At 41.6% G+C, this 12082-nt stretch overlaps 1 protein-coding gene across 2 annotated transcripts in view; it reads right to left on the reverse strand.

Moving 5' to 3' along the window:
• LOC140740589 (palmitoyltransferase ZDHHC1-like) overlaps positions 1-9774 on the reverse strand; it is a 50050-nt gene extending 40276 nt beyond the window's left edge. Inside the window, exons 1-4 of one of the 2 annotated variants that reach the window (XM_073069877.1) lie at positions 9649-9774; positions 4650-4865; positions 1882-2057; positions 552-653 (exon numbers count right to left, since the gene is read on the reverse strand). In XM_073069877.1, the coding sequence (XP_072925978.1) occupies positions 552-653; positions 1882-2057; positions 4650-4865 (494 nt within the window). In that variant the 5' untranslated portion in view covers positions 9649-9774. Of the gene's footprint in view, positions 1-551; positions 654-1881; positions 2058-4649; positions 4866-9340; positions 9505-9648 lie in introns of those variants that run through there. The other variant, XM_073069875.1, reaches the window with a different exon arrangement.
• Positions 9775-12082: the final 2308 nt, after the last annotated feature.

The following is a 12082-nucleotide window of genomic DNA, read 5'->3' on the forward strand; positions in this document are numbered from 1 at the left end:
CACAACAAACACGGCTATTAAATGTCAAGATGCAAAATTACAGTTACACGATCTTTGAACATACTTTGGAGATATATTTGGTACCCAGCACTCCCAAACGTGCGCGAAATGGACAGTAGTGAGTCCAGTAACACTCATTTAAATCATCTGCACTTTACTGAATGAAAACATTAACAGATGTACTGAAATAAAGCTCTACGTAAGTTAGCACTCGGAATTAGGCAAAACCATCGATACAATACCACTTAATATATCAGGACCATTATATCATACCTCCAATCAATAGCACATACGAAACTTACATTCACAGTGATGGTGAGGGTTTGGTCGGAAATTTAAGTACTTTAGCTTGGTTTGTGTTTGAACTGGTTCTGATTGGGCAAATTTTCAACTTAATGATGTTAAAACCAGACCCGACCGCAGCCGCTAGTCAGGACCATGTGACTATACATGGTCATAACAGCTTAATTCAACTTCTGTTCCACTCAAAAATATTGCGAAATAGCTATGTGTATTTTTCTTATTGACAAGCATACAAAAACCTGCCTTACCGGTAATTTCTGCCTCCTACACAATTGTTCAGCCACTTACAGTGATGATCAAAATTACCTACACACTTCTTGCATCTATTGCAGTGATGGGAATTTCGACACCTGTGAATCAGAAATACAAGAAAATATAATCTATCATCCCAAAATTATAATAAATATTAAAAAATAGGAACTTCTATACTTTTCCCACAGAGGAATAACTGTAGGGTCCTAGTGTGCTTCTAATTTGGTCAAAATACAAATAAATTACACTAACACTGCAGTGCAAATAGCCTACATATTGTACAGCATTCTAAAACAGCATCTGTAGTGAAACGACATGGTGGGAAGTAGTAACAGATAAACAGTCAAAGTCTGAAGGAGAGCACAGATCAGAATATTCATTGGGGAGGGTCCAGAGGAGGTTCATGAGATTGATCAATGGAGTTGAGTGGGATATTAAATCAGCCATGATGGATGGAAGAGCACACTTAATGGGCCAAATGAACTAATTGTGCTCCAATGTATTATGTTCGATAGATAATACAGTACCGTGTTTTACTCTGAATATTCCGAATATCATACTTTCTAAAACCTTACTTAGTATTTGCATCTTTTTCTTCAATATCAAAAGAAACTGCGGAGCATTGTCACAGGAAAACAGCCTCGTCGTCAAGGACTTAAAGAAATCATTTCTTTGTTGCAAGTATTTTCAATCAATTTTACAATTCTAAGGCAATTATTTGCAGTTACTATAAAGGTATCAAGTAACTACTGGTTGGAGTTCAAAACTGTTAATATGATATAGACATAAAGATATCAGTTTAGACAATCTTAATTCTGCATTGAGTAATATACATGATTTTGTATTATTCTAATGGCTTACGACATCATAGGTCTACAAAGACACAAGGTCAGAGGTTAGGTATAAAGTTCTTCAAACCTGATCTGATCAGCTTTATTTGTTACATGTACATTGAAACATCAAAACTTACAGTAAAACGCACTGTTTTGTCTCAGCAGCCAATACAGTCAGAACAACTCCATCACTTGTGCTGGGGACAGCCCACAAGTACCACCATGCTTCCAGCACAAATGTAGCAAACTCACAATTCAATAACCCTAGCCCATACATTTTGGAATATGTACCTGGAGGGAAGCCATTCAATCAGAGAGAGAGCATACAAACACCTTATAGACAGCGTTGGGAATTGACCTCATCTCACAGCTAGTGCTATAAAGTGTTACTCCGACTGCCACACTACCATTGAACAAATGAACCTCGCCGATCCTCTACTTTGTATATTTTTCAGTTCTAAGCAACAGAAGCATTACTCAATCTGATACTTACACCATAACTTCACAAAGCGGGCAGTAGCGCTTATGACGACCAGATTTAAGTGGTTTGCCTTTGTACACCGGGGGTAATCTTTTATATCCCTTGGCCCGAACGATATCCTCAGCTGGGTCGATGGTGGCTGCAATCACCTGAAAAGCTACGTGCCAAATAAAAGTACCACCAAACCACTAAAACGGGTTAAGGTTAAAATGTTCTGAATATTATGGATGAAATTTTGTAACTCTTTGCTTATCAGTTTTAAAACACTGAAATAAAATTAGACATGACCAAGCCAAATAACAACTTGTCTTGTAGTCTGTAGTCTAGTATAGCTTTCTCTGTGTTTTTTTATTACGTAGTTCAGTCTAGTTTTTGTACTGTGTCATGTGAACCATGGTCCTGAAAAACGTTGTCTCATTTTTACTATGCACTGTACCAGCATTTATGGTTGAAATGACAATAAAAATTGACTTGACTTGACCTGACCTATCTATAATTTTAAAGCTGGAAGTACTAAATACAGTAGTGTTATACACACATGAATACACACAAGTCAGCTATTTCAGCTTTGATCCAAGTTAAATGTCTTGCATTATTGGTGTTAAGCTGGTCAAACCATCACCCAAGTAAAATATTTTAATCAATTTGATCCATGCTAAAATTCCTTAGGATTGTAAAAGTGAATAGCTCCAAAATATATGCACGAATATTGAAAAAACTGTAAGTTCTTCTAAGGTGGTAAAATCATTAGGCTGTTTGTATTAAACCCTGTTCTACTAAAGAGTCGACGTCTCAGTCCTAATTAAGGTCCTTGGCCCAAAGCATAACTCTTTATTCTTTTCTATAGATGCTTTATGACTTCTTGAGTTCCTCCAGCTGTGCGCATGTGTGTGAGAGACTCATTGTTTGCTTACTGTTATATTCTTTAATGTAGTTCCCCCAACTTATGTTGCATGTTTTGTAGCGTATTCAGGTTTAAAGCTTAGATTTAATATCGAATCAAATCACTGATAATACTTTTTTTAAACTGATAATACTGATCATTCTTCCGTAACTATTCTATCATTAGTTCATGCTTTTCCCATTAAACAGAAATATTCCCTCATGGGTTTTTCAACCTAAAGATTCTCATATTTCATAAATTGGTCCCGCGTGTCTTTGAAGTTCAGTCACTTTGCCCATCCACAGGCAAATGAAGGTGATCCATAATCAAGTCAAATAGCTTTTTATTGTCATTTCGACCATAAACTGCTGGCACAGTACACAGTAAAAATGCAACAACGTTCCTCCAGGACCATGGCGCTACATGAAACAACACAAAACTACAGTAGACTATGTGAGACAACTTTATCTTTTATTAAAAGAAACAGAAGTCATGCTGAACCTTTATAAACATATGTATCACATTCAGTACTGGTCATCCCATGACAGCAAAGATGTGAAGGTTTCACAGACTGCAATAAAAAAACTTTATGAGAGTGATTCCTGGAATGTGATACCACAATTAGAAATATTACAAAAGTTTGCGTCACTTTTCTAAAAGAAGAGAAATCTGAGTGTAGATTTGATAGCGATGAGGGGTCTGGACAGAGGGGATAGTGGGAAGCTGTCCCCGCTGGTGAAGGGGTAAAGAACTAAAAGTCACAGGTATATAACTAAGGGAAAATCAATTAAGAGTGACTTAAGATAAATCTCATTTTCATTATGCAACATATATATTCACTTTATTAGGCACACCAGCTCGTTAATGCAAATATCTAATCTGCTAATCATGTGGCAGCTGCTCAATGCATACAAACATGCAGACATGGTCAAGACGTGAAGCTGATGTTCAGACCAAACATCAGAATGGGGAAGAATGTGATTTAAGTGACTGTGACCATGCCAGACTGGGTGGCTTGAGTATCGCAGAAACTCTTGATCTCCTGGGATTTTCATAGAAAACAGTCTCTAGAGTTTACGGAGAATGGTGCCAAAAAGGAAAAAAAAAATCAGTGAGCAGCAGCTCTGTGGGCAAAAATAGCTCATTAATGAGAGGTCAGAGAATGGACAGACTGGTTCAAGCTGACAGGAACGTGGCAGTAACTCAGGTAACCTTGCATTACAACAGTGGTGTACAGAAGAGCCTCTCTGAATGCACAACATGTTTGAACCTTGAAGTGGATGGGCTCCAGCAACAGAAGGACACACGGAGTTCCACTCCTGTATTCAATAAAGTGGCCAATGAGTATCTGGAATGATAGTAATCTGCATATGTGATGCAGGCAGGTTCCGTTCTGTCCTTGCATAAATAAATGGTGAGGAAAATCTTGAAAGGCTGCAGAGAAATGACCAATGGGTAGAACTGACAAGCTACTCGGATGGACAACAAGCATGGACACAATTCTCCAAATGATCTCCTTCTATGCTGTAACCATTCTATGATAGGGTTTGCCTGCAGAGACAGGCAGTACTTGCTAGCCATTTGCAGTAAGATTTCCTGGTCTTGTAGTCACCTTAATACTTTAGACTCTAGTTTATTACAGGAAAATGTGCTAAATCAGAAGAATAAATTATAAAATTCATACAGTATATTTTTACATGATTAATACCCACTTCTACTACAGTTCTTTATCAGCTCAAATGCTTGTAAATTTCCATGCTCACCAAACCTGAAACCAGCAGATTATCTGCAAGATGCAACTCGCAAATAAGATCACTGCAAGGAAACAGGTCAGGCTGTGCAACTATTTCCTTAACCGCGCACTAGTAAGGTCTTGCAGTCCTGTTAAAAAGGATACAATGTAGCCAGCAGGTACCCATCTCGATGGAAGAAGAGGGATAAGTATACCCACTACAACGATAGGGAAGTACAAGCAGGCGATCCAAGATACTATCTGAAAGGGATGGGGTGGCCAGCTCCAACCATTGACCCTTGGACGCCTGGGGGTGCAGCGTCTTTGACTACGACGGTTTTCCTCTGGTTCAGTTTTATGACCCTTACGGAAGCAATCCATCTGCAATGTAACATTAAAAAGTCATAAGTAAATTAACGTTGAAATGAAAGTTATGTTAGTTCCACTATAGAGGCAATTCAGTTTACACTGCGTTAACTTTATGCCCCAGTCATGAGTGTAAAATGAATTCTCATAGTAGTTCCTATGTAGTTTCAATTCACTTTCCCTTTGTATACACCTTGATTTTATTTATTCTGTGAGATGGTTTTCCTTACACAAACATTTTCACATCTGCCACACCCTCTCCTTTTAGTTATTTTTCTTCTCCTCCGGCTATATGGCAGCTTGCAAACAGCTTTGAGGTGCATTACCACCACCTTCTGAAGTGGAGTGTGAATCAGGATATCAAAATCCTATATATCTCAAATTCTATAAAAAGGTCTGTATTCTAAGGAACTGCACTATGTATTTAAATCAATAATCCTGTGGCCCTTTCTGCAAAATACTGCTAATGTTGCTGTATTTCCTGTCATATTGTTGTATTTGCAGTATAATCTCCCCATGTTCTTTTAGTAATCTGAAAATGAAAGGCGTGAGAGAGTGAGATACATCAGCTGGCTGAGAAGTGTCATACAGCAACCTCGTGTTCAATGTCAGCAACACCAGGGAATTAATTGTGCACTTCAGGAAGGGGAAACTGGGAGAACACACACCAGTCCTCATTGAGGGGTCTGCGGTGGAAAAGGGTCGCAGCTTCAAGCTTCTGTGTGTCAGAGAATCTATCCTGGGCCCAAAATATTGAAATAAAGCACCTCCATGCTGTACTGCATTAGGAGTTTGAAGAGATTTGGCATGTCACAAATGTCTATAGTTGAGTGGTGGAGAGCATTCTGACTGGATCGACAGAGGACACAGAGGGACATACACTCAGCCAGTCCATCATGGGCAGAGACCATCCCGACATTAAGTATTTCTTTAAGAGGCGGAGTCCCAAGAAAGCAGCAGCATCCATCATTAAGGACTCTCACCACTCAAGCATGCCCGCTTCTATTAATTACCACTGGAGAGGAGGTACAGGAGCCTCCTGCCTCTGCCAGCAGATTTTTGAATAGTCCACAAAGACTACTTCATTAGTTTGGATTTTGCACTATTTATTTTGTAATTTATAGTAGACTGTATCTTTGTGTTGCACTGTTGCCACGAAACAACAAACTTCAGTGATAATAAACCTGATTCTGATTTTTATCTTTCAGTCAGCCGCACACCTGTTTTACTAAAACCTCCCAAATTCAAACAAAATATGTAGATTTTATTTAACATTCTCTTTGTGAAAACAAGTTATTTTTGTCTGTCATAACATACAAAGCCTTTCATTCCGACAAATCATTCTTTTCTGTGCTTTCTCCCGAGCTTTAACCTCTTTCCAATACATCCAACACTTTCCTGTTCCCGGACATAAGGAAATTGTTCCATATATCCAAACAGGCCCATGTCATGAATCTCGTGACAAGTTGAAAAGGACCAGCAGAAATGGAACACACCTGGAGTCTGGTTTACTATAAATTAAGACTATATTTATTACTACTACGAATTAATATCATTAAACCGGATAATACGATACAGGTTATAAACTATATTATATATATCTCTCCACAAATGTGTGTGGATACAAAGATAATAGTCCCGGAGGTAGATATCAGTCTTACGGTGTCAGGTAAGTTTAAGTAGTTCAGTTCACTTTGTGCTGCGTCGAGTTGAATTGATGGGGAGAGAGAGAGAGAGAGTTAATTGAGTTGATGTTTAAGTTGGCAGCTTTAGTTGTTCTTGCTTCCAAAGTCTTTAGAGTCACTTTGTGTGAACCCCACACAGACGGACAGAGCCCCATCTAGGGAACGGTCTACTAACCCACAGCACGGGTTCACCACCAGCAGACCCCCCACCGGCAAGCTCTTACCCACACTGGTAATTACAGGTTGAAATTAATCGGTCCGTGGCCTCCACCCTCGTGGTGGTCTTAAACTCCACCAGTGGGTTCTCGGGTAGCTTCCGCACTTCTCCCATATTGTGTCTCCTCTGCCGTTATCAGACCAAAAGCCTCAACTTTTTATAATTCATTCGAAATTCCAGCCGTCCGTTAGCTCAACTGCTCTGAGCTGTTACCATGGTGACTTCCCAACTCGTGTCTCAGCTGGCGCCGTACTCTCTCTCTCTCTCTCTCTCTCTCTCTCTCTCAAGGTCACAATTAAAAGTGTTATCAAAACCAAGTCAGAGTCCTCTCTCTCTTTTAATTGCCTATTTGTTCATTAGACTGCTGAATTTTCTAGCAGTTTCTCACCTGCATGACACACATCCCATTCAGTTTAAAGGAGCAAGCGGAGACCACACGGTAACATTTTTGCATTAGGTTTTAACAATCTATGAGCCTTGATGTATATTCTGAAAAGAGAGACCTAAATCCAAGGAGATGACAGTCACTTAGGACCGAGTGACGAAGACCTTTTCACTGAGAAGAGAGTAAATGTTTGAAATTTCCCAGCCCAGTCAGCTTGTAGGCACTCAGTGCGACTGATAGCTTTTTGAAATGGAAGGTAACCACAAGATATTATCATGTAGGTAGCAACAGGAAACTGTTTTAAATATACAAAGTAATTTAAAATTCTTTCTGAAGACTGTGCTTTAATATTATTGCTGAGATTGAACAGTTTATATAATGACTGAAGAACTATAACATGTAATCATTCTACCAAAAGCTGTCAGTCTCAGCTGTGAAGGTAGTCGATCAGCTCCAATCCATTGGGACAACGGAGAATCTCAAAGATTTACAAGCACTGCAATGAAAAAGCTAACTCCTGACCCAGTCCAAAATGCGAGAGAACAACTACAAGAGTTCCACTTTAGGGCACATATTCCCCTCCCCTCTCCACTTTCTGCAGTGATCACTCACCACAACTCCCTTGCCTGCTCATCCCTCGCTAACTCCCCTCCAGGCTCTTATCCCAGCAACCTGTCCCTACTCATCGTTCTCACCACCATTCAGGGCCTCAAACAATCTTTCCAGGAGAGGCAGCTTTTCACATGCAACTCCATCAGCGCCATGTATTGCATTCAGTGCCCTCAGCGTGACCTGCTCTACATTGCAGAGACCTGAAGCAGACTTGGGGACCACTGCATTGAACACCTTCATTCCAGATGCTAACGGTCAGGATATCCTCGTGAGCAGCCATTCCATTCCGCTTCCAATTCTCACACTGACGTATCTGTCTAGGGCCTCCTCGACTACCATGTTAGAGTGTTAGGCTTGCTCGAAGCAATACCATCCTGATAGTCTCCAACCTGCATCAACATCACAGACCAGCACCTTCAGATTCCTCACCTCCTTCCCTTTATTCCACAGTCAACTGCCCTCTCCTATCAGATTCCATCTTGTTCAACCTTTTGCCTCTTCTATCACCTGACAGTAATCCCATTTACCTACCTTCCACCTGGATTTACCCATCACCCATCAACACCTCTTCCCCTCTTGCCCTTTCCTTCTGGCGCATGTCCCCCTTCCTTCCAGCCTTATGAAGGGATTGTCCATTTCCCTCCTAGCTGCTGCCTGACCCCCGAACTCCTCCAGCATCCAGCACGTGTCACTCCAGTTTTCCAGCACCCCTAATCTGTCTCTCTATTGTCCCTTTGATCAAAGGTCAAAGTATATTTATATCAAAGATTGCATGCAGTAGCCAACCCTGAGACTTAAATTCTCCACAGTCACAAAACCCATTCAAAATAAAACATTCCCCCCCCCCGCAAAAAAAAAATCCCCCGAACAGCAGCAAGAATATCACCCTCCCTCCCCGGCACAACAAACAAATCCCTTGAACAGCAACAAGAACATCGACCTGAGCAACACACACAACATGCTGGAGGAACTCAGCAGGTCAGGCAGTGTCTATGGAAAAGAGTACAGTGGGCCCAATATGTCAACTGCACTCTCTGCCTGGCCTGCTGAGCCCCTGCAGCATTTCGTGTGTGTCGCTTGGACTTCCAGCACCTGCAGATTTTCTCCAGTTTGTGACTGGACATCAACCTGAGGTGGCGTTGTTCACTGGCACTACCTGGGCCAGAAGAGTGATGCCAGCAAGCTTCAAATTTACCAGGACTCCTTGATACCACAAGCCATCGCACATCCTGAAGTGCCTCAACGTTGGTCACTCTCACCTCACTACCTGAAAATTGCTGTCTCATCTACATTTTCACCTCTGCTGTGTGATCCAGGCAAAACCAGCATTGGGCACCCAAGCCCAGGTTACAGCAGGTTAAGTCCCATTTGACAGCACTAACACTTTGGCTGATACGGCATACAATGATGATGAAAATGAATATTTGTGCCGACAATTGAAAGAAAACTGACTAGAGTGGTTTTACACTGTCATACCTGGTCACTACTTCGCATGTTCGGGATAGTATTGTAAATGTAGTAGACGAGGGTGGCGACAAGGCCGGCTCTGGAGGACATCGCAATGTAAGTTTACGATGTGCCATGCTCCTACCTTGGGCCGTGACATTGGCTCTGGGTCTGAGATCCTTTCGAAGCGGATCATTATCGTTAAATCCGTCCCCGTGAAAAGTAACTCGGTTCAGCAATACACAACCATCCCCTTCCCCTCGGCAGCCCGACCCGGGGCTCGGCACCGGAGCGCTGCCCACACCATCGCGCAGGGCGAGTGAATGACCGGCTGTGATTTCACCCTGCACCACCATATCGCCAAGAACCGCGCCACGGCGGGCACCGACCGGGCGGACAGCGGATAGTGATGCCCGCCACTCCCCGAGCAGAAAACACGTCCGCTCGCCATACCTTTCAAACACGTTATGAGCCATTGCAACCGCCAACACCATGGTCACCACTGTCCACGTCACAAACCGCCTTTCGTGACGCGACACACACTGCGCCTGCGCGTTCCGACGCCCGCGCGGCGCGGGAGACTGCGGATCGCTGGGGGAGGGGCTGTTTTCTTCTTCCAACTCCGATCGTCTGCCCGCTCCTCCTTTCCCAAAAAGTCCCAGTGTTTTCCGACCTTTCCTACTTGCCAACACTCCTCTTAGGCACAATATACTTTCCGGCGCCCCCATAGTGTAAAATCAAATCTACCATATGCTAAAATGAGAAAATGATTCTGCTTTAAACTTTTATCTGTCTTTAAACCTATCTTACACACCACGTTGTACAGCATCTTCGATATCATTGTGATCTTTGAGCTTGATGGTTTTTTAGCAAGAGTTGAAATATCGGGTTCAAGTTGTGACAGCAAAAGGCTTAAGACCCCACGCGTAACAATGTCCAAGCGGTTTCTTTTTTCTTTGTATGTAGTTCACTGCACTGAAGCCTCTTTCAACAAGGTAGGAGGATGGAAATGCAATGAAGAGCAGTTTGGCTCTTGTCCAAAGACTAGGAAACTTCGTACGACAGTGTAATCACACACCAAAAAAGCCAACATTTTTGAAAAAATATTGCTTCTTTATCATCCTGAATTTTGATCATTTCTTCTTGCAAGCGCTCTCCCTGTTCTTCCATCTTGCAAAGAAACGGGTTATTTACCCAGTCCAGATTTTCCAGATCGTTCAAGTCCTTGAATCCATTCTGAAAATCTTTCTACAGTGACTGCAGTACTCTGTTAAGTCACCATCTGTGAAAGACCTTCCACACAGGGAAACTGTGAGAACATACTTCTCCCAATGTTTTGCTTATTTATTTCCAAACGTCCAACTCCTTACCCACAGTGGACACTGTGCTTTTTGCCTGGATTAAATTGAAATTCTCACCCTACAGATTCGTATTTAGAATGTTCATTTCGTCACACAGATCGGCTTGGTACGCTACAGCTCCATGTAGAAGTTCAATCTTACTTCCCAAGCTCTTGTTGAATTGGAGCAAAGACTGAACCACCGTGTCAAAAAGATAATAGAAACGTGTTAAGCAGCAGCCTTTTGACAGATATTTGTTTTTAACTTTTTACAAAGGACAATCTCTTCATAAGCTTTTCCAATTTTGATAGACCATGCATATGCCTTTAGCAATGCCTCGTTGTCTTGCACTGTTTATTCATCCAATTGTATCAGAAATTCTGTTTTTGTAGCTCTGTGCACAGATTATTCTCAATGTCCTCACTCATTTTGTCAATACGACAAGCTACAGAGTAATTACTTAGGAATTGATTTTAAAATGCTGGTATCCATTTTGAAAACAGTGGTGAGCATTTCTGATACACTGGCATTATTAACCTTTCACCAATTGCATGAGATTTTCCACATTTTGCTATAATTTTGGAAATGTTATAAGAAGCAATGAGACCACTATCAAGGTCTTTGAGTGTTCAACGCTTTTCAAATGCTTCTTTCATCTTCTGGAACTGAGTAACACCATAAGCGGCCTTTTGAGGGTGTCTTTTACCGAAGTGTTCCTGCAATCTTGATGGTTTCATTCCTTCATTAGGCAATACAGAGAAGACTCATGGAGCATTGCTGATCTGATGGGAACGGAATAAAACCATACTCCAAGTATGTAACTTTGTATTGACGCATCTTCTGTTTCTCAGCAGGATATTTATCCATCGTTATCAGGAATAAGCATAACATTAGAAAATCATGTTTAGAATCAGAAATCGAACAATGAATCTTCTCTAGATCAAGGCACAACATAACTTCAGGTAGCCATTGAACATGAGTGGGTGAGGCAGCCTCCTTCCACTTGAGCAAGATCGCCCTCCTGGCCATAAGAGACATAAAGGCCAATACCCGCAAATTAGATGGCTTCAGTTTTGTAATACTATCCTCAGCAATACCAAACATGGCAGTCAAGGGATTTGGCTTAAAAATCACATTAAAGAGTACAGAAAAACTTTGAAATACACCTTTCCAAAAATTTTCAAGGCTCAGACATGTTCAAAACATATGAATTAGTGTGGCCACTCCATTAGTACATTTATCACAGTAGGGGGAAATATCTGTATAGAAACAAGAGAGCTTCTCCGGTGACGTCATCGTCAAAAATGGCAGCTTAAGTCGCTAGCTCCTCTGGAAAAATGCGTATTAAGCCCCGTTAATTCATCAAATATAATATCTTTCAAAAAATGTTTGAACTGAAAAGAGGGGCAAGACTGGGGAAAAGGAATGGAAATAAAAAAAAGCGACACTGTGGAGCCTGCGGCCGAGAGGAGTGCAGCGAGCGGCGCTCCAACCCGACCGCGTGCGAGCGAGGCGGCTGCTGGGCCTCGTTCAGGCAAAGCGGTGAA

This window comes from Hemitrygon akajei, chromosome 17 (genome assembly GCF_048418815.1).
Source record: "Hemitrygon akajei chromosome 17, sHemAka1.3, whole genome shotgun sequence".
Lineage (NCBI taxonomy): Eukaryota > Metazoa > Chordata > Chondrichthyes > Myliobatiformes > Dasyatidae > Hemitrygon > Hemitrygon akajei.